Source organism: Telopea speciosissima, chromosome 3 (assembly GCF_018873765.1).
Source record: "Telopea speciosissima isolate NSW1024214 ecotype Mountain lineage chromosome 3, Tspe_v1, whole genome shotgun sequence".
Lineage (NCBI taxonomy): Eukaryota > Viridiplantae > Streptophyta > Magnoliopsida > Proteales > Proteaceae > Telopea > Telopea speciosissima.
The window spans coordinates 36,189,353-36,210,541 of record NC_057918.1 but is presented as its reverse complement, the minus strand read 5'-3'; the positions used below and the strand labels follow the sequence as shown (position 1 = coordinate 36,210,541).

At 43.0% G+C, this 21,189-nt stretch overlaps 1 protein-coding gene across 2 annotated transcripts in view; it reads left to right on the top strand.

Annotated features, from left to right (window-relative positions):
* The window catches only part of LOC122656141 (ABC transporter G family member 28-like), a 173,375-nt gene that overhangs the window by 26,195 nt on the left and 125,991 nt on the right, over positions 1–21,189 (top strand). For both annotated transcript variants that reach the window (XM_043850592.1, XM_043850593.1), the window contains 3 exons: positions 8,323–8,386; positions 8,872–9,018; positions 9,228–9,262. In XM_043850592.1, coding sequence (XP_043706527.1) covers positions 8,323–8,386; positions 8,872–9,018; positions 9,228–9,262 — 246 coding nt within the window. The remainder of the gene's footprint in view (positions 1–8,322; positions 8,387–8,871; positions 9,019–9,227; positions 9,263–21,189) is intronic.

Below are 21,189 nucleotides of genomic sequence, written 5' to 3'. Positions count from 1 at the left end.
GCACACACTTAAACACAGTTCAAATAAGCACATGTCATCACTTCCCATTAATACAAAGCATATCACTCATCACATCACACAATCAAACCACACACCTATGATGTACTCATACTATAATCTACTTACCTTAGTCTGCAACTGTGTTATTCCAACCCACAGAATTCCAAGTTTCTAAAAAGTCACTATCTGCAATTGTGAGGCGTTCCTTGTTAATCACTTAATCCACAAACCAAACCAGTACCCTACTCCCTCAAAAGTCAACATAAGGTCCACAAATCACAATAGGCTGAAACCTTGGTAAAAAATTACACTAGGTAGCACTCACACACTCCCAAACTTTGTTCATAAACTTTGGACAGAATTAGAGTGATTGAGGAAGAACTCAACTCTGATAGAAAAGTCCAAAAATAAAAATATGGAAGCTTCTCAATCATGACAGCAAGCAACCTCAAAATGGGCCCAAATCAGAATCAAGTTTCACTCCTAGTAGGCCAAAAACCCCAAAATCTCATCCTAATCTGACCTACATTGGGTCTTGCGATTTGGGTTCCAAGTATAGCTCCAAAACTCTAACACATAATAGGTTTTCAAAGTAAGGAAAAATCAGAATTTTAACCTTAAAACAGAATGGGTTCCAAGTATAGCTCCAAAACTCTAACACATAATAGGTTTTCAAAGTAAGGAAAAATCAGAATTTTAACCTTAAAACAGAATGGGTTCCAATGTTGCAAAATTAGAAATTAACTTTAAATCAGAGAAGGTTCCAATGCAGCAAAATTCAGAAATTACTTTAAATCAGAGTAGTTTTCAATGTAGTAAAAATCAGAAATCAGCTTTAAAATAGTGTAGTTTTCAATGCCGTAAAAACCAGAGAATTTTAATGCAGTAAAAATCAGAAATTAGTTTTAAAAATAGTATAGAGAAAAGTCAGAATCAAATCCTTGAAACCGAGTAAAATTATCACAAGTAATATGAATCACAGATTATGCAGGTCTGGGCAAGGAGAACATATAGAGAATTTAAGTTTTTGTTTTTCTCAGCAGGAAGGGGGACACCTGCGGTTGGCAGTGGGTAGCCCATATGGGGCTGAAACTCAAATTGAAGGAGCCCCTAATGATGCTCAGTAATCCCTCTAAAGGGCTTGAGAAAAGGACAGCAGGTCCAAGAGGTATGGCAGAACCGATCTGCCCAATAAAACCTTGACAGCAAGGGTTCAATAATTAGAAAAACAATACGAGTTTTTGACTCACCTGACGTTGTGGATCAAACACAGGATGGAAAAGCAATAGAAAATAAAGTCTAGCAGCCTTTCTTCACCAATTGTAGTCTAGACTGTAGCCAAAATCCACAGACCAGCAGTTGGTTCGATTCTCCTTCTCTGTTTCAGATCTCCTCCTCTTTCTTTATATCTCATGCACACCCCTTTTACACTCCCTCTCGATTTCAAACTCTCTCTCTCTCTCTTTTCCCTCTTCCCTTTGTAGTCCACGATTCTAGTAACTAACTCTCTCTCTCTTTTCCCTCTTCCCTTTGTAGTCCACGATTCTAGTAACTAACCTTTATTTCTTTCCTTCTTTCATGATGTCTCTTTCCCTATCCCTCATGGTCTCTCTCTCTCTCACATTTCAGTTAGATTTTAGGCTAAGGAAGTAAGTAGAAGAGGAGGAAGAAGTTAGAGGAAGAAGAAGAAGGCAAGAGAAGAGAGAAGAGAAGAGTTTTGGTTGTAATCGATTGTGTTGGAGAGACTTCTCCATACACCTATATTAATTCAAACATAATAAGGAGAGAATTACATCCTCCTCCCTAGGGAGGTACAAGAGAAATAAAGAAGAAAAACAGAATTACATAATAAGGCAACTAGTAATGAGACTAGTTCCTAAACTACCCCTGTTACATGACTTCTAACACTCCCCCTCAAGATGGAGAATATATATCATGCATTCCCAGCTTGCTTAGGAGTGTACTAAACTGAGGAGAGCCAAGGGCCTTGGTGAAGATATCTGCCAACTGATCACCAGTCTTCACAAAAGGAGTACAAATACAGCCAGAGTCAATCTTCTCCCTGATGAAATGCCTATCAACCTCAATGTGCTTAGTCTGGTCATGCTGAACAGTGTTGTGAGCAATACTGATGGCAGCCTTGTTGTCACAGTACAGCCTCATGGGTCCTTCAATGTCAAATCCCAATTCCTGAACAAGTCTTTTTAGCCAGATGAGTTCACACACCCCATGTGCCATAGCTCTAAATTCTGCCTTGGCACTAGATCTGGCCACAACATGCTGTTTCTTACTCCTCCATGTGACTAAGTTACCTCCCACAAAGGTACAATAGCCGGAGTAGATCTCCTGTCTGTAATGGAACCAGCCCAATAAACATCTGTGAAGCCTTCCACTCTCAAGTGATTGTGTCTTGCATACAACAGCCCTTTCCCTGGAGAGGACTTCAAATACCTTAGAATGCGATACACAGCATCCAAATGGCCACTCTTGGGAGCATGCAAGAATTGGCTGACAACTCCCACTGCATAAGAGATATATGGCCGAGTCATAGAGAGATAGATAAGCTTCCACACTAGCCTTTGATACTTCCTCGCATCAACAAGAGAAGGACCATAGTCCTCTCCTAGTTTGTGATTCTGCTCAATAGGAGAACTTGTTGGTTTGCAGCCTAACATCCCTGTCTCTTTCAACAAATCAAGAATAAACCTCCTCTGATATATGTTGATTCCTTTCTTGGTCCTTGATACTTCAATTCCTAAGAAGTACTTTAAGGGACCCAGATCTTTGATTTCAAATTGCTGTGCCAAGTAGCTCTTCCAATTACCTATCTCAGCAGTATCACTTCCTGTGACCACGATATCATCAACATAGACAATAAGAGTTGTGATAGTACCATTACTCCGCTTGGTAAAGAGAGTGTGATCAGCTTGGGTCTGGGAATATCCATTCTTCAGAATAGCCTGTCGGAAGCGCTCAAACCATACCTTTGGTGACTGTTTGAGACCATATAGAGCCTTCTTAAGGAGGCACATTTTCCCTTCAGCTAAAGGCATCTTGAAGCCTGGAGGGGTTTGCATGTACACTTCCTCTTCTAAGTCGCTATGAAGGAAGGCATTCTTCACATCCAACTGATATAAAGGCTAATCTTTATTGGCAGCCAAAGATAAAAGAACTCTTATTGAGTTATGCTTGGCCACAGGGGCAAATGTCTCCTGGTAGTCAATTCCATAGACTTGACTATACCCCTTGGCCACCAACCTTGCTTTGAATCTCTCAATACTGCCATCAGATTTATACTTGATTGTGTAGACCCATCTACATCCAACTGGGACACGTCCCTTGGGAAGATCCACAAGTTGCCAAGTACCATTCTTCTCAAGTGCCATCATCTCCTCAGACATGGCTTGTCTTCACTTTGGGTTAGATATAGCATCAATGACATTCTTGTGAATAGAAGCAGTAGAGAGAGCAGTAATAAAGGCAGGACCTGTAGGAGAAAGTGCATCATAGGAAACAAACTGAGATATAGGATTAGTACAAGTTCTTTTCCCTTTCCTAACAGCAATAGGAAGGTCCAAATCAGATGGAGGAGAAGGAGTGCCACCTGATTGAGAAGAATGAATCTCAGGATGTGGATCTGGATCTGAGGAGGACTCTTGGTAGGTCTTCTTTCTTGTATTATGCAAGCCTTCACCCTTTTGGTATGTAATATGGTAATCCTTTTCCTTACCAGAACCACTTTCAACAACCAATTCAGTATTCCCCTTGGTTGATCACCAATCTCAACCACATCTATAGTCCTGTGTTTTCCAATGTCAAGCATAAAAGGAGATGTAGGTAGAGGAGAAAGGAAGAAATCATCAGTAGCCTGTTTACTCCCACAATTCTTCCCCTGAAGAGGATGCTGAGAAGGGACAAAGAAAGGGACAGACTCAAGAAAGGTAACATCCTTGGAAATGAGACAGCGGCGGGAGGATGGGTGATAACACTTGTAACCCTTGGTAGTAGAAGAGTAGCCAAGGAAGGGACACTTGAGAGCTTTGGGGTCAAGTTTAGTGCGAGCAGATTTGTTAACATGCACATAACAAACACAGCCAAAGACTCTAGGAGGAAGAGAAAAAGCAGAGACCTTGGGACATAAGATGTCCAAGGGAGATTTGAAATTAAGAAGCTTGGTAGGCATATACGATTGATGAGAAAGGAGGCATTGAGAAGAGCTGCGGACCAAAAGGTCTTGGGGACATGCATGCCAAACAAGAGACTACGGGTGACCTCCAGTAAATGGTGATTTTTCCTCTCAGCAACCCCATTTTGTTGGGGCGTGTCAACACACGCTAGCTGATGGATAATGCCATGAGTAGTAAAGAAGGTTTGAAGGCCACCAAACATGTACTCTCCCCCTTTGTCAGATCGGACAATTTTGATTCGAGTCTCAAATTGAGTAAGAATCATTTGATAAAACTTCTGAAAGGCATCACAAACATCACTCTTATGCTTCAGAAGAATAGTCCATGTGGCACGTGAAAAATCATCAACAAATGACACAAAGTAACGATAGCCAAATAAAGAAGTTGTAGGGGAAGGACCCCAAACATCAGTATGCACAATATGAAAAGGAGCAACAGTTCTATTACCATGATAAGGATATGAAGACCGACAATGTTTGACAAACATACATGGTTCACATTGAAAAACATGAGAAGAGGCAATAGAAGAAAATAGGTGAGGCAATTGTTTTCTCATTACAACAAAAGATGGATGGCCAAGACGGCGATGCCATAACATAACAGAATCCACAGAACTACTATCATTACGGCCACACACATAGGATTGAGCTGTGGGCAAAAAAGGGTAAAAAAGATAGAGGCCTTGCTCCTCACATCCACTACCAGTAATCCTCTTCGTCAACAAATCCTGAAAAAGACAATGAGAAGGAAAAAATGTGACACAACAGTTGAGAGATTTAGTCAGAACACTCACAGATAAAAGGTTCAGTGTAAGGTTACGGACATGAAGAACTGAAGTGAGGGAAATAGATGATGTCACAGGGATATTACCCTTACCAGAAATGTAGGAAAGGGAGCCATCAGCTACCCTAACCTTATCCTTACCAGAGCAAATGGTATAGGAATCATAATAATGAGACGTACCAGTCATGTGGTCTGTGGCACCCGAGTCAATGACCCTGTAAAGCTGAGGTGGAGACCTGTAAAGCTAAGGATGATGAGGAGCCAGCCACATTAGATGTAGAAGATGTGCTCAACTGTGACACAACCCTGCGAACCACTGCATCCATAAAGGTGGAGTCATCTTGTGGAGCATCAGCCTCAGTCGTCACGGAATGAGCTCGAGCTCCCCCTCTACGGCCACCACGACCACGTATACCAGGAGGACGTCCATGGAGAGACCAATACCTATCCTTGGTGTCTCCAGTTCGTCCACAATGATCACATTTAAATCTGTCTCTCCCAACTCCACTGGCACCAACTGTCTCCACAGTACTGGCTTCCTCATGGTTAGGCCCTTGGCCTCTACCACCTCCACGGGTGTCCCGAAAAGAACTGGAATTAAGGGCTGACCTCTCATGAGATGATGCTGGTGGTGGTGCCATAGTAAGCCGCCAAGTCTCCTCACTCTGTAGGTAACTGCAAACCTCACTAAGAGAAGGAAGGGGAGACCGGCCTAACAACTGGAGTCTAACTGGCTCATAGTCAGGATTCAGACCACCAAGTAAAGAGAAGACACGCTCCTTTTCAAGAGTCTGATACACCTTACTTTCATCCTCTGGGTTGGTCAAATGAAGGTCCCTGTAGTGGTCGTACTCCTCCACAAGACTAAGGAACACACTGTAGTACTCAGAAATAGTTCTGTCACCTTGCTTCAATGAGTGAATTTTTTGATGGAGCTGATAGACTTTGGCAGTGTCACCTACTCTGTCAAAGGCTACAGTGACACTATCCCAGATAGCTTTGGCAGTTTCTTTCCTTATAAACCTTCTCCCAATCTCAGGCTTCATGGAGAAGATCAACCATGTCATAACTGTGGAATTTTCAGTCTCCCATTTATCAAAAGTGGGTGAACCAGCTTTTGGAGCCTTGATAGTACCTGTGATATATCCAAGTTTTCCCCTACTCCTAAGGGAAAGTCTCACAGAATGTGACCAATCCAAGTAATTAGTACCATCGAGTTTCACAAAGGAAATCTGTTGGTGAGTACTCTCATAAACCAACTGAGGAGCTGTTGAAGGGGGCTGTGAATCAGCCAAACCAAGCTCAGAAGACTCTGTACCAACCATCATGTAGGGGAAATGGTACTTGACCATAAACCAGATATAAAAAAAAAAAGAGCAAGTGGGGAGTATAAACTCTACCCAAATAGAGATTCCCAATACAAAACAGAAATTCCAGCAAGGAGGAAGCTTCACCCTAACACTCTCTCCGGAGTAAAATAGCTTAAACAAGCTTCAAGATTGCAAATACAGATATGCATAATCATCTCTCAACCAAACAAGGGGTCCAATGTACCCTAAATGCAAGGACAACATTATCGGGTTTACCTGGGCAGAAAAAGGGACACCACAAAACTGAGTTGTGCTAAAAAAAGAGGTTCATCCATCAATAGAGGACACAAGAGGCAGAGGGAGGATCCTTTTACGATTCTAATGAGCCACTCCAATAACCAAATCCATTCCGAAATAAGAAGGAACCAAGGACTGCAACCTGCAATAGCAGAAATCTGGGCGGACGCTTGTTCCCATGAAAATGGAGTTGTGCTCAGATTGAGTCTTCAAGCAGCAAGAGGAAGCACCAGGCCCTTAAACAACACTCTTGGGCGATTCTAGTGAGCCATTCCAATCCTCAAACCCATGCTAGGAGAAGTAGATACAGGAACTGCAACGGAAGCCTGGCGGTAACTTTAGCACAGGCTAGCAGAACTTCAAATCATCAAATGAGCTGCATCAAGGCTCAAACAGCAACAGTAATAACTAGAATAGGTTATTCTGAACCTATTTCATAGTGCTCTCACAGATTCTTTACATAGGAGGCTTCTCCTTGAAACCCTTTATGCCCTAGGATTTCAAAGAGAAGGAAAAAATGGAAACAAGAAGCTGGATTCGACTCTCAAACCCTAAGGCTCTGATACCGAGTTAGATTTTAGGTTAAGGAAGTAAGTAGAAGAGGAGGAAGAAGTTAGAGGAAGAAGAAGAAGGCAAGAGAAGAGAGAAGAGAAGAGTTTTGGTTGTAATCGATTGTGTTGGAGAGACTTCTCCATACACTTATATTAATTCAAACATAATAAGGAGAGAATTACATCCACCTCCCATAGGGAGGTACAAGAGAAATAAAGAAGAAAAACAGAATTACATAATAAGGCAACTAGTAATGAGACTAGTTCCTAAACTACCCCTGTTACATGACTTCTAACAGTTTCCTCTTATTTGTTATCATATATATATATATATATCTTTGTAACCAATTTTCCTATTTTATCTCTACTCCCCTTCTTGTTAAGATTTATACTCCTTTCACGATTCTGAAATCCCCCCCCCTTCTCACGGTTTGTTTGGTAGGGTGGAGTCCACAGCCTAAGGCTGAAATAAATAAAAAGAATTTAACTATAATGTCCACCCTTAAGAGTTGAACCCAAGACCTCTTAATTAATTAGTAACTCTCAACCACCAGGCTAGATGCCCATTTGAGTATTAAATCCGCAAAACGAATTTAAATAAAGAAATAAGGCACTCTTTAATTCATAAATATAACTATGACATTCACCCATTAGGTTAATAATTAAGATTTAGATTCTGCACATAATGGTATAAGAAAAGAATATTTAAAAATTTCCAGAATTGCCCCTGAGGTGTGAAGTTTATGTAAATACCCTGATGTGTAAATTACGAAAATACCCCTGTTATAGATAATTAATTAATCATTAACACTTTTAGGCTTTCAGAAATCTGGGGCATTACATTAACATAATTTCAAATATGCAAGTGTCTATGTACATGTTATCAACTACACACATTTCTTTTCTTGTTCAAAAATCATTTTCCTCCTTGCCCCACTGAAATGGTTCAAGATTGCTATTACTCTTATGATTGATTTCCAGGGATTAAAACTTTCTTCATGACCTTGCAGAAATTTCAAGAACCATACTACTCAGATCCTTGGATATGTTGTACACTTGTACTTGTGTCCTCATCTCATACGCACAGTGCATAGTTATAATATCTCAAAGTAGTTATCCTTAATTTTATCCATGGCATGGGAAGTCCAGCTAATTGTTTACCTATTTATTTCCTTTGTATGCCTGGTGTTGAAGCTTGCCCGCTAGGTGCTTACTGCCCCCTTGCAAAACTCAACAAAACTACTGGTGTATGTGATCCGTAAGTTGAGATTCTAATCTTGAAGTTTCTTCATCTCTCTATAATATTTGTTAATGTAATGATGCTAGTGAATGTGGCAACCATCTCTCTAATATTTGTTAATTTTAATGGTGCTAGTGATGTGCACCCATTTCACTGATCGCTGCATGATATGAGATTGTGGTATCTGGCATGGCTCAAAATATGGTGCAAGTTACAAAATTTCACTAAAAAGTATTTGAAAAAAAATAATTCTAGTCCTTTTTTTTTTTGTAACTTTCTGTGGCTGCCCCTGTTTTGAGAAATGCTTCTTGCTTGTTTTGGGTTGAGGCTTGACTGTTGAGATGGGTGTGGAGATCCTATAGCACATGGACCAACTAATGTTTGCCGAGTGGCAATTGAAGTGACAAATTCACTATCTTTCCAACGTTAACACTTCCCTATGTATCTAGGAGTGTAGATTGTGTATCGATTTCTTTCTTACTATGGCTAGAAAATTTTCACAGATACCGTTACCAACTACCTCCTGGACAACCAAATCATACCTGTGGGGGAGCAGATGTTTGGGCTGATGTTGGTAGTAGTGCTGAGGTATTCTGTTCAGCAGGATCATACTGTCCGTCGACCATCCAAAAAATTCCTTGCAGTAGTGGGTATTGTTTTATTTCCTACAACTCCAGCACTTTTCTATTAGATGCAATTAAACTCTGATTTCATTCTTGCATCATGCTTGGGTAATCTTTTGATAATTTATAATTTATATCATAATCAAACTTAGTGCATGATTGTAATCATATTTTTTTGTAGTTTCTAACTTTCACCATCTTTATATACTTACTATTATTTTTTTTAATGATTTCAGACATTACTGCAGGATGGGTTCTACATCTGAAGCAAGTAAGTTTCTTGTTTGATATGTTAGGTCACTAACAAGTTTTTTATAATCCTGCTTTCTTATGTGGAGCTGGTTATTATTTCTGTAAGGGTTCTAGATTTCAACAGAGCAGCCCATATCCCATATTGTCAAAAGTTGAAACTGAAATATTTTGTTGAAATGTGTGAAATGGGTTGGAAATCTGGAGCAATGTGAGATATCCGTAGAAATATACAATGAAACTTCCGGGAATGCTTATGTACATGTAAATACACATCTAGAAAGTATTAGAAACTGTAATAATATAAAACAAGAAGAAAAGAGAAGGAATGGAGGGAGGAAGAAGAAGAAGAAGAAGAAAAACTGCTGCATAAAAATACCCCTCATAGGGAATCGTGATTAGTGTTAGCGCTAATCACGATTCCCCTCCCCTCTTACACCAATACTTCTAACACTCCCACTCAAGCTGGAGCATAGATATTAATCATGTCCAGCTTGTTACAATTTACAAATATACTCAACCCTCACATTTCCCAAAGATTTAGTAAACAAATCAGCAAGTTGCTCCCCCGTTCGAACATGACGAGGAGAAATGATCCCTTGTCGCAGCTTCACGGACAAAATGACAGTCTATCTCAATTTGTTTCGTCCTTTCATGAAACACAGGATTAGTAGAAATATGGATAGCAGCCTAATTATCACACCACAAAGTCATAAAAGAATTGTCAACAAACCCAAGTTCAGTCATCTAACTGTTTCATCCACATCAGTTCACAAGTAGCATGAGCCATAGCACGGTACTCGGACTCTGCACTGGATCGAGCTACAACAGTCTGTTTCTTGCTTTTCCATGATACCAGGTTCCCTCCAACAAACATACAATATCCTGAAGTAGACCTCCGATCAACTGGAGATCCTGCCCAGTCATCATCTGAAAAACCCTCAATCCTCCCATAACCATGGTCAGAATATAAGAGACCACGTCCAGGAGCCTTCTTGATATATATAAAACCCGTATAACTGCATCCCAATGAGATGACCGAGGAGCGGACAAAAACTGACTCAGTACACTGACAGGAAAGGAGATGTCAGGCCTAGTCACAGTCAAATAATTAAGTTTCCCTACAAGTCTCTGATACTTCTCAGGATCCTTAAGAACATCACCATCATCTGCCATAAGCTTCAAATTTGGATCCATAGGAGTATCAAAAGGTTTAGCGCCCAACAACCCTCTCTCTGAAAGCAGGTCAAGAACATACTTTCACTGTGAGAGCGAAATTCCTTTCCGTGATTGAGCAACCTCAATGCTTAAATAATATTTCCGTCTTCCTAGATCTTTAGTCTGAAATTGTTGTCCCAAATGTACTTTCAATTTCTCAATACCAGGAGAATCATCTCTTGTGATGACAATATCATCCACATAAACTATCAAAAATATCCTTCCTGCATCAGATAGCTGGAAAAACACCGAATGATCACTAGTAGATCATGTCAGCCCAAACTCCAAAACACCATCAGTAAATCGGCCAAACCACGCCCGAGGCGATTGTTTCAGCCCATACAACGATTTCTTCAGCCTACACACCTTACCAGTGGACTCCCCCTGAGCAACAAACCCAGGAGGTTGCTCTATATATATTTCTTCATGGAGATCACCATGTAAGAAGGCATTTTTTACATCCAACTGAAATAAAGGCCAATGATGTGTAGCAGCCAAAGAAATCAATGTGCGGAGAGCTGTAAGCTTTGCAACAGGAGAAAAAGTTGTTAGAGTTGTTAGAATATCTTGTATAGGGGGGTAGTTCTGTCATTGTCTAGTTATAAGACATGACTAAGTTGTATTTTTATTTTATTGTCTTATTTCTCCTTACCTCCCTAGGGAGGCTTGTGTAATTTGGAAGACTTAATGAATGAAGCTAATATGTGTGTTGAGAATCACTCTCAACACACATAATCGATTCTCCCATTCTCTCCTTCTTCTTCTTCTTCTTCTTCTTCTTCTTCTTCTTGCTGTAAACTTCTTCTCTTACCGATTCGATCTACCTTTGAGTTTCAACTTGGTATCGAGCCAACATCTCCGGTTTGAGAGTCGGCCGAGCTCGTCCTCATCTTCTCCTCTCTTTGGAACCCTATAAATGTAAAGGGGTTCCATTGGAGGCTGTATATGTGAAACCTATACTCCTTACGTCTTGGGAGTGGTATTCCCTAAGTTGGAGAGAGTTTCGAGTCTGCTTGAAGGTGACTTGAAGCTATGGAGGAAGATCGGCAAGTTACCGCCACTTGTGAAGCTTCTTCTTGGTTCTCCTTCTCTTCTCCACATCTTGGCATGAGACCTATTGGAGTTGCATCGCCTAGGGGTGTTGTTTCAGACCCCAAAGCTCTTGTTTGTTGAAAAAGAAATGGTGCCTTCTTTGCTAGATGTTTTGAAGACTTGAAACCAGGCTCTGCTTTTCCGCCACCTAGGAGTGTCTCGGTTTGATTCTGCCTTTGGCAGCTTGGATGACCTTGGAACTTGTCCCATTTGTGTCGTATGGGAGTGCTTTTGAAGCCCTAAGAGCCTGCCCTTGAAGGTGGAGAGTCCGAGGATCAGTAATCGCTTTTTTTCTACTTGCTACACGTATCGGCTACTCTGCTTTTTGTCTTCTCGAGGTCTGCTGTATTGGATGGCTGAATGTGATAGTATTACATCTTGATACACTTATTGGGTGTTATGGACTAAAGGTTCTTGGCTACTAGCAGAATTTGGTTTGAGTTATACAAGTTTTGCTCTTCATATGCTTCTTTGTTTTTAGGCTGCCTCGGCCTTGTGGTTTGGTTGATTTGGGACTTTTTTTTTATTGGTCTGTCTCTCTTGTTTTGGGTTGAGTATACTCCCCACTGCAAACAATTTATATTGATTGTTAAGTATTTACTATTATGTCCACTCGTGTTCCGGACATGATTAGAGGTCGATGGACCATTCAGTACCGGCAGCCCAGTGGTGGTTTCCAACCATGGCTTCCTTTGATAACCCCAACACCGGATCTCGCTTGTGAAGTTGGACAATACCAACTATTTGGATTGGTCCGTTCCTGTGAAGTTGTCCCTACGTAGTAGGGGAAGTTGGGGTACATTCTGGGTCTATCGCGCTCCCGCTACTACGATGCGAGGCTATCTCGTGGGAGACGAAAACTCCACTGTCGTGACTTGGCTGATCTTTTCCATGAAACCCGAGATAGGTCGGAGATTTATGAGTAAGAGACTGCTAAAGATATTTGGGACGGTGTATCCAGAATTTTTGATAGAGTTGGAGATTCCACGAAAGTGTATCAAATTCTCCAAAAATCATTCATATGAAACAGGGGATAGGAGTATATCCGAGTACTACAACTCGTTATTAGCTTGTGGGAGGAGTATGATCATTATACCAATCTCCGGTTGTCCAATGCGAGGATCGGCAAAAGTCTACAGGAGCCAGAAAAGGAAAGGATCCTTATTTTGCTTGGTGGTCTTAACTCGAATATGAACCCCTTCGCCGCAAATCTTAGGAGGTCTCCATTTCCATCTCTGGATGATGTGTGCATTATTTGCAAAGTGAGGAAACCCGGAGGACCACTATGGATATTGTACCCTCAATAGAGAGTGCACTCTTGTTTCAGCTCCCAAAAAAGACCGGAAAAGTGGGGGAAAGGCCGTGAGAGATACTGAAATGTGACCATTGTGGCAAGCTTGGACATACCAAGGACCGGTCTTGGGATCTTCATGGGCAGCCCCTGGGATGCGTGGTAGTTCATCTCATGCCCGTGGAGGCAAGCGAGGGGAGCTAAGGCTCGTTCTCGCGACATCCGAGTCCGAGCCACCTGGACCGCAGCTGCTCCGATTCCCTCTCACGGGAAGATATTGCAGCCCTACGTCGGTTGATGTCTCACCTTGGAGGGTCGGCCTCGGTTCTAGCTCGGAGGGTTGACTACTACGCCTCGACTCTGCGAGTCTCATCTGCTACCCCTCTCGCATCCACTGGATCATTGACTGGAGCCTCCGATCACATGGGGTATGTCCCACTTATGATTCCTATTCCATTTGTTACGGCCGGGACAAGGTAAGGGTTCTGATGGTTCCCTTTCCTCTGCCTCTCGTAAGGGTAATGTGCGGGTTACTCCTTCTATTTCCCTTGAGTCCGTCCTTCATGTTTCCGACTTTGCTACTAACCTATTATCATTGAGTCACCTAACCAAATCCTTACATTGTTGTGTCACTTTCTTTCCTTCTTACCGCTGCCTTTCTTATTAACCGGATGCCAAGTCCACTCCTTGGCTCCAAATCCCCCTTGGCTCTTCTTTCTCTTCAATCCTCGTTTTTTCCTTATCTCCACGCGTCTTTGGTCAGTGTTTGTTATGTACATGTCAACAAATCAGCCCGCACTAAGCTTGATCCCAAAGCTCTCAAGTGCATCTTCTTAGGCTACTCGATTCCACTAAAGGGTATAAGTGCTACCATCCTTCTTCCCGAAGGCGATTTCTCTCCAAAGATGTCACCTTCTTTGAGTCTATTCCTTTTTTTCTTCTTCCCCTCGCCATTCTCATGTGGGGAGAGTATTAGCATGAAGAATGCGGATGTCATTCCCTTCCTATCCCCTTGCTTTACCTCCACTTCCCCATTTCTATTTGATATTGGAAAGTACAAAGAAGTGGATGTTGTGGATGATGTTGATGTTGATGGTATTGGTGATGGTGATGCTAGACAAAAGGAATACAAGGGGATAAGATTCAAAGAAGATGGTGTATTCACAAGAGGTGAATGCTTGTTGAAGGAAAAGGGAAGCAACCACGGTATGCACCACGCCAAAACCCCTCTTTGGATCCACATCCTCGCCTCATCCTCTTGATCAGGTAATCCCTCTCCTTCGAATTAGATCTTCCCATTGCTATTAGAAAGGGGAAGAGAACCTGTACTAATCCCATAGCCCGCTTTGTTTCCTATGACTCCATTTCTCCTACAGTGTTGCTTTTTCCACCGCCCTTGAGTCTTCTTCTATTCCCAAAAATGTCACAGGCCTTATCCAATCCAAAATGGATGCAAGCAATGATCGAGGAAATGGTGGCTCTGAGAAGAACAATACTTGGACTCTTGTTGATCTTCCTGGGGGAGAACTCGATTGGATGTAGATGGGTTTATACAATCAAGTATAGATCCGATGGTACAGTGGAAAGGTACAAAGCTCGGTTGGTTGCAAAAGGGTATAGTCGGTGTATGGCATTGACTACCGGGAGACTTTTGCCCCGTAGCCAAGCATAACTCCATCAGGGGTTCTTCTTTCAAGAGCGCCAATAAAGATTGGCTTGTGTACCAATTAGATGTGAAGAATGCATTTCTTCACGGAGATTTAGCAGTTGTGTACATGCAGCCTCCACCTGGTTTTAAGTGTCCCTCACCTGAAGGGAAAGTGTGTTTGTTGAAGAAAGCTCTTTATGGCCTAAAGCGGTCTCCTAAGGCCTGGTTTGAGAGATTTAGACAAGCCATTCTAAGAATGGGTATTCCCAGTCACGCCGACCACACCTTGTTTATCGGGAGAGGTAATGGTACGCTTACAGCTCTCATTGTCTATGTTGATGACATTGTGGTATTGGGAATGATGTTGCTTGAGATAGATAGATTGAAGTCTTATCGCTAACAGTTTGAGATCAAAGACCTTGGAATCTTAAAATACTTCTTGGGTATTGAGGTATCTAGATCAAGGAAAGGGATCAACATTTGCAAAGGAAATTTGTCTTGGATCTTCCGAAAGAGACAGGGGATGATGGGGTGCAAACCAGCCACTTCCCCATTGATCCGAATCATAAACTTGGTGATGAATGTGGTTCTTCTCTTATAGATGCAAGCAAGTACCGGAGGTTAGTTGGGAAACTAATCTATCTCTCCCTAACTCGACCGCACATATCTTATGCGGTTGGAGTGGTGAGTCAATTCATGCATGCTCCCGGGGTGGACATCTCGGATGCAGATATCGCATCATCAAATACTTGAAATCCTGTCCAGGAAAGGGCCTTCTATTTGCCGGCATGACCATTTGCGATTGAAGGCTACACGATGCCGATTGGGCTGGTTCGATCTCGACAGGAGATCTACTTCCGGGTATTGTACCTTCTGGGTGGTAATCTAGTTACCTGGAGGAGCAAGAAACAACCGATTGTTGCTCGATCTAGTCTTGAGGCCGAGTTTAGGGCCATGGCCCGTGGAGTATGTGAGCTTATATGGCTAAAACGACTTCTTCACGATTTGAGCTTTGCGAAGGGCCAATGAGACTTTATTGTGCACAACAAAGCTGCCATAAGCATTGCCCATAATCCGGTTCAACATGATCGAACCAAGCATATTGAGGTCGATCGTCACTTCATTAAAGAAAAGTTGGATTCTGGGTGCATTTGTACTCCCTTTGTGAAAACAAAGTGATCAAGTAGCGATATCTTCACCAAGGGTCTCTCTTCTAGTCTATTTAGTACTCTATTGCATGTTGGGAATGTATGACATTTATTCTCCATTGAGGGGAGTGTTAGAGTTGTTAGAATATCTTGTATAGGGGGTAGTTCGTCATTGTCTAGTTATAAGACATGACTAAGTTGTATTTTTATTTTATTGTCTTATTTCTCCTTACCTCCCTAGGGAGGCTTGTGTAATTTGGAAGACTTAATGAATGAAGCTAATATGTGTGTTGAGAATCACTCTCAACACACATAATCGATTCTCCCATTCTCTCCTTCTTCTTCTTCTTCTTCTTCTTCTTCTTCTTCTTCTTCTTCTTGCTGTAAACTTCTTCTCTTACCAGATTCGATCTACCTTTGAGTTTCAACTAAAGTATCTAGGTAATCTACACCATATACCTGGGCATAACAACAAGTCTGGCTTTCAAACGAGCCAAGGAACCATCAGGGTTGACCTTTACCACAAATATCTATCGACAACCAATAGCAGACTTACCAGAGGGTAAAGAAACAAGGTCCCATGTCTAATTCTCCTCCAGTGCAGATAATTCCTCAGTCATAGCAGCTCTCTACCCAGGAATAGACAAGGCTTCTGCAACTGACTTAGGAATAGGATGATGCTCAACAGTAGAAAAACAAGCAATAAAACCAGGAGACAAACCAGAATATGAAACAAAGTTAGAGATGGGATGTTGGGTACAACTTCGAACACCTTTACGATGAGCAATCGGAACATCTAAATCAGAAACAGCAGAAACTGTAGGAGAAGAGGAAGTACCTAGTGCAGGATCAGGATCTGCCGGCAAAGAAGGCGAGGTAGAAGCATTCAATCGAGTGGTGTATCTCTCGAAAGGTGTAATACGGAGTGTAGCCTCATCCGGAGTATGGCGCTGAAACACAACAAGAGGTTCTGTAGAACTAGGAGGCAGAGTAGATGACAAAGGAACTTGCAAACCAGGAGAATTTTCGACAACATATATGGATAGATCATCATCCAAATCAGAAGAAACAATTGAAGACTCAACATAAGGAGTAGACTCAAAGAAGGTCACCTCAGCTGCCATAAAATATTTATTCAAATCAAATGAATAACAACAATAATCCTTTTGAGTTCTACAATGCCCAACAAAGACATTTAAGAGCTCTAGAATCCAACTTAGAAAGACTAGGATGATGATTCCGAATAAAACAAACACTCCCAAAAACACGGGGTGGTAACATGAACAATGGTGCAGAAGGGAACAACAAAGAGTATGGAATGCCACCACCCAAAACTGAAGAAGGCATGCGGTTAATGAGATAGCATGCAGTCAAAACAGCATCAATCCAAAAAGGTTTAGCCACTTTCATCTCAAACAGAAGAGATCGAGTGACCTCCATTAAATGTCTATTTTTTCCTCTCTGCCACACCATTTTGTTGAGGTGTGTCAGCATAAGAGGACTGATGAACAATCCCATGTTGCATCATAAAAGTACTGAAGGAAGCTGAGAAATATTCTTTAGCATTATTACTATGAAGGATTTTCAAAGAAGTACTAAATTGATTCTGAATTTCAAGAACAAAGGCACAAAAAATTAAGAACAACTCAGAACGACTTTTCATTAAATAAATCCAGGTAACTTTGGAGTAATCATCTTTGAGAATTTTTTTGGCTCTGGAGGCGCACGTTAGAATTTTCTTCACGTGGAGGTTTGGTCATGGCGATTCCTCCTCCTTGGGAAGAACGCCCCCTGATTCTCGTCTAGGGTTTGTGGCTGGTGGGGCCTTGCCTCCATATTTTGCTGCCATGGTGTCTAAGTCACTGGCCGTTTCACCTGTTGAAGTGGAATTAAAGAAGTCATCGTCGTATTTTGGGGAGCCTGCGGTCTTCTCCAAAGAGGAGGTGGAGCGATCTGAAAGGGCTTTCTCTACTGCATTGATCGCCAAGTGCAGCTATGGAAAGCCATCTCTGTTTCTGATCAAGGAGTATCTTCAGAAGTCATTGTTCTTGCAAGGAGACGTTATCGTCTTGACGTTGGACCCGAGACATGTGCTCCTTCGGTTCGTTGTTCATGTAGATTATGTCAAGGTTTGGTTGAAAGAACAGATTCACGTCTCGGGCTGTGAATCCCCTTTTGCGCCAGTTTGGGTTTCCTTACCAGGGCTGCCTGTTAATTTCTATCAAGGGAATTTTTTGGTGTCTATTGTTAGTACGCTTGGAAGGTTTCTGAAGGTGGATGGTGCTACGGCCAATTGCACTTGCATCGTGGAGGCCAGGTTCTGCATTGAAGTGGACCTAAGGGCCTCGCTTCCGACGAAAGTGTGGATTGGTTGTGGTGTGGATGGTTTTCACCAAAAGGTTGTCTATGGAAGACTTCCCCCTTATTGTGAGGTCTGCTTGAAGATTGGGTATTCTAAGGAGGCTTGTCGAAAACCTTTGAGAAGAAAGGGTGCCGTGGCTCCCCCAAAACCTGCTGGTGTAATTGGTGCTCAAGGAAACACTCTTTCTGGTGCTACGAATGTGGGTTTTGAGACTGGGGTCAGGGACAGTGCCGGTGATTTTATTCTAACAGGGGAGGGGTCCTCACGTGGTGGCGCTGGGGGATGTGGAGTTGCGCTTGGTCAGGGAAAGCCTACGGCTGGTTGGTCTTTGGCTAGAATGGGTGGTCGCTGGAGGCCTGTTGCTGGTCCTCAGAGTGTGCTGGTCGAAGGGGAGGGCCCAAGAGATGACTTTTTTTTTTTTTTCATCCCGAATATTCTCTGGGACCCGGGGAGGCCCCTAGGATTTTATTAGAAAACCACTAATAGAAGATACACGGGGGGGACGTAGCCTGCCTTACCCCAGACCCAAAAGTACAAGAAAAGCACCTCTCTAGCTCACTCCAGCCTAGGGAACCCTTCCCTTACATCCGTAGATAAGGATCGAAATACTAGCAGCCTAGAACCGAAACACAGGTAGACCAGCCTTATCCTCTCTCACAATGCAAGCGAGGCTATGAGGAAGGTCCCCTTGTGTCTGGAAGACACAGTCCTCAAGAGTATCACAAGCCTTTCTCGGAAAGAGAAAGTCACAGTCGCACCCAATGCCTCTACTATGCGTAAAACCTCGTCAAACCAGTACCAACATTTCCACACCTTACATGACCGCGAGGTTATAAATTGCACAATGGTCTTTGAATCCGAGCTTACCTGGCATCCAACCAACCCCATGTTGTCACATATTCTCAACCCGTCTAACAGAGCCCTCATTTTCGCCTCGGTGTTGGTGCAGACGCCATAAAAATTTGAGAACGCCATCAGGAGATTTCCCCCTTGATTGCGAATGATGCCCCCTCCTCCACTCATTCTAGGGTTGCCTTTACTGGCGCCATCAACATCCACCATATGGGGGTGGGGACCAGTACACAGGCTGTGGCAGCCTTTGCCTAGGCACCGGAGGGCTGATCTTCAGGACTTGGAGCGCCAGGTCTTCCCTCATATTGATCACATCCACAGGAAAAGTGGGCAGGGGAACTTCCCGAACCCACCGCATGACCCTAGCGATTATCATATTTGCTGATTGCCCACCGTTCCCATGCCTCCTGTTGTTCCTTTCCCTCCAGAGCTCCCATATAATAAATGAAGGGATTACACCAACCAGGTAGCCGAAAACATTTTTAAAAAATCCCTTGGAGTGCCAGAACCACTCCCTTTGCCTGATTTCCTGAGTGTCAATCAACTGAACATCAAACAACCTCGCAAAAAAAGACCATACCTTCGCCGCTACCTTCCCACAGATGAGGACATGTGTTGTTGTTTCTTGCTTTGGGCACTGGCAACAGAGACATTTAGACGCTAGGGGGACGCCCAACCGCATAACCGCATCATCCGTGGTAATCCAACCACATAGCACCTGCCACGAGAAAAAACTAATCTTTGAAGGGACGGTGCCATTCCAAATCCATCTCGCATAGGGGGCCTCAGGGTGAGTCCTACGAATCGTGTGCCACGCCGACTTAAGAGAGAAACATCCATCCTTCGCAGGCGACCATACTAACTTATCCTCCCTCTGAGGCAGCAGAAAGATGCCATTGGTTACCCTGTCATGTACCAAAGTATTGTCAATCCTATCCACCACTGCCCCATCCCAACTCCCATCCTCCCGTAGAGCATCTTTAACACAAAGATCTTTGTTGACATATAGTGCGCCATCTACAAAATCAATCAACGGGCCCTCCCCACTCCAATTATCAAGCCAGAACAACACCCTCCCATGGCCTAACAACCACACCGAATTACTAACCAAAATATCCTTCAATGCCAGGGACGCCCTCCAAGACTTAGAGCCCTGGACCGGCTGAGGCGCAAAGGTCAAGTGAGCACCTTTGAGGAATTTGGCCTTGAAAAACCTGCTCCACAAAGTTTTTTCAGCCAACGCTCGCCAAAGGCCCTTGAACCGCATAGCCACATTTAGATCACTTAAAAGCCGCACCCCCAAACCCCCCTCCTTTAAAGGCCTGCACACCTTATGCCATCCAACCCAATGCCGCTTCTTTCCAAACTCTGATTCACCCCATAAGAAATTGGCACACATGGAATTATAGCGCTGCATGATGGTGCGAGGGATATCCAGGCAAGCTAAAGTATGAATAGGGATCGACCAAAGAACATGCTTAAGGAGGATGACTATACCCCCTGCCGATAACAACTTCCCTTTCCACCCTGGCCAAAAAAGTCTTCAAAATACGATACCTTGAATCTCCCTGCATATAGGGGCGCCCCCAAATACGTAAGGGGTAGCTCCTTCCTCTCAAACCCCGTGATATCCTTCACCCTTCTAAGCAACCGGTTTGGTGCCTTGTGGCCCACCATGAAGCAGCTCTTGTGGCGATTCACAAGCTGCCCAGAACAAGCTTCATACCTCGAAATGCACCCCATAATTTGCCGGACAGATGATCTGCAGCCATTAGAAAAAATAATTGTATCGTCCGCAAAGAGGTTGTGAGTAATACCTGGGCACCCCCTGGGGAGGTGGAAAAACCCTGCACAGCCCTCCGCAAAGAGCTTTATAAGGCCTCTGCTCAGAGTGGATTTGAAATAGCCTATGTGAAATAGCTCAGAGCCTATTTGAAATAGCTCAGAGTCTCCTTGCCTAAGCCCCCGAGTGGATTTGAAATAGCCAGCCGGCCCTGTGTCAAACAAAATGGAAAACCAGCAATTCTGAAGCGTGTTCTCTATGAGGCGAATCCACTCCATGGTGAAACCAAATCTGTCTAAGACCTCCACCAGAAACTCCCACTCCAACTGGTCATAGGCCTTAACCATGTCCAACTTCATAATTACATTGCAACCCCTAGCGTTTCTGTTGATTTCTTGGGCTACTTCCTGCACTAAGGCTATATTATCATGTATGCATCGACCCTTAACAAACGCCCCTTGCTCCTCTGAGATGACATTAAGCAGCAGAAGACCCAACCTGGTAGCAATCACCTTGGCGATCACTTTGTATGAGAAGTTACATAGGCTTATCGGC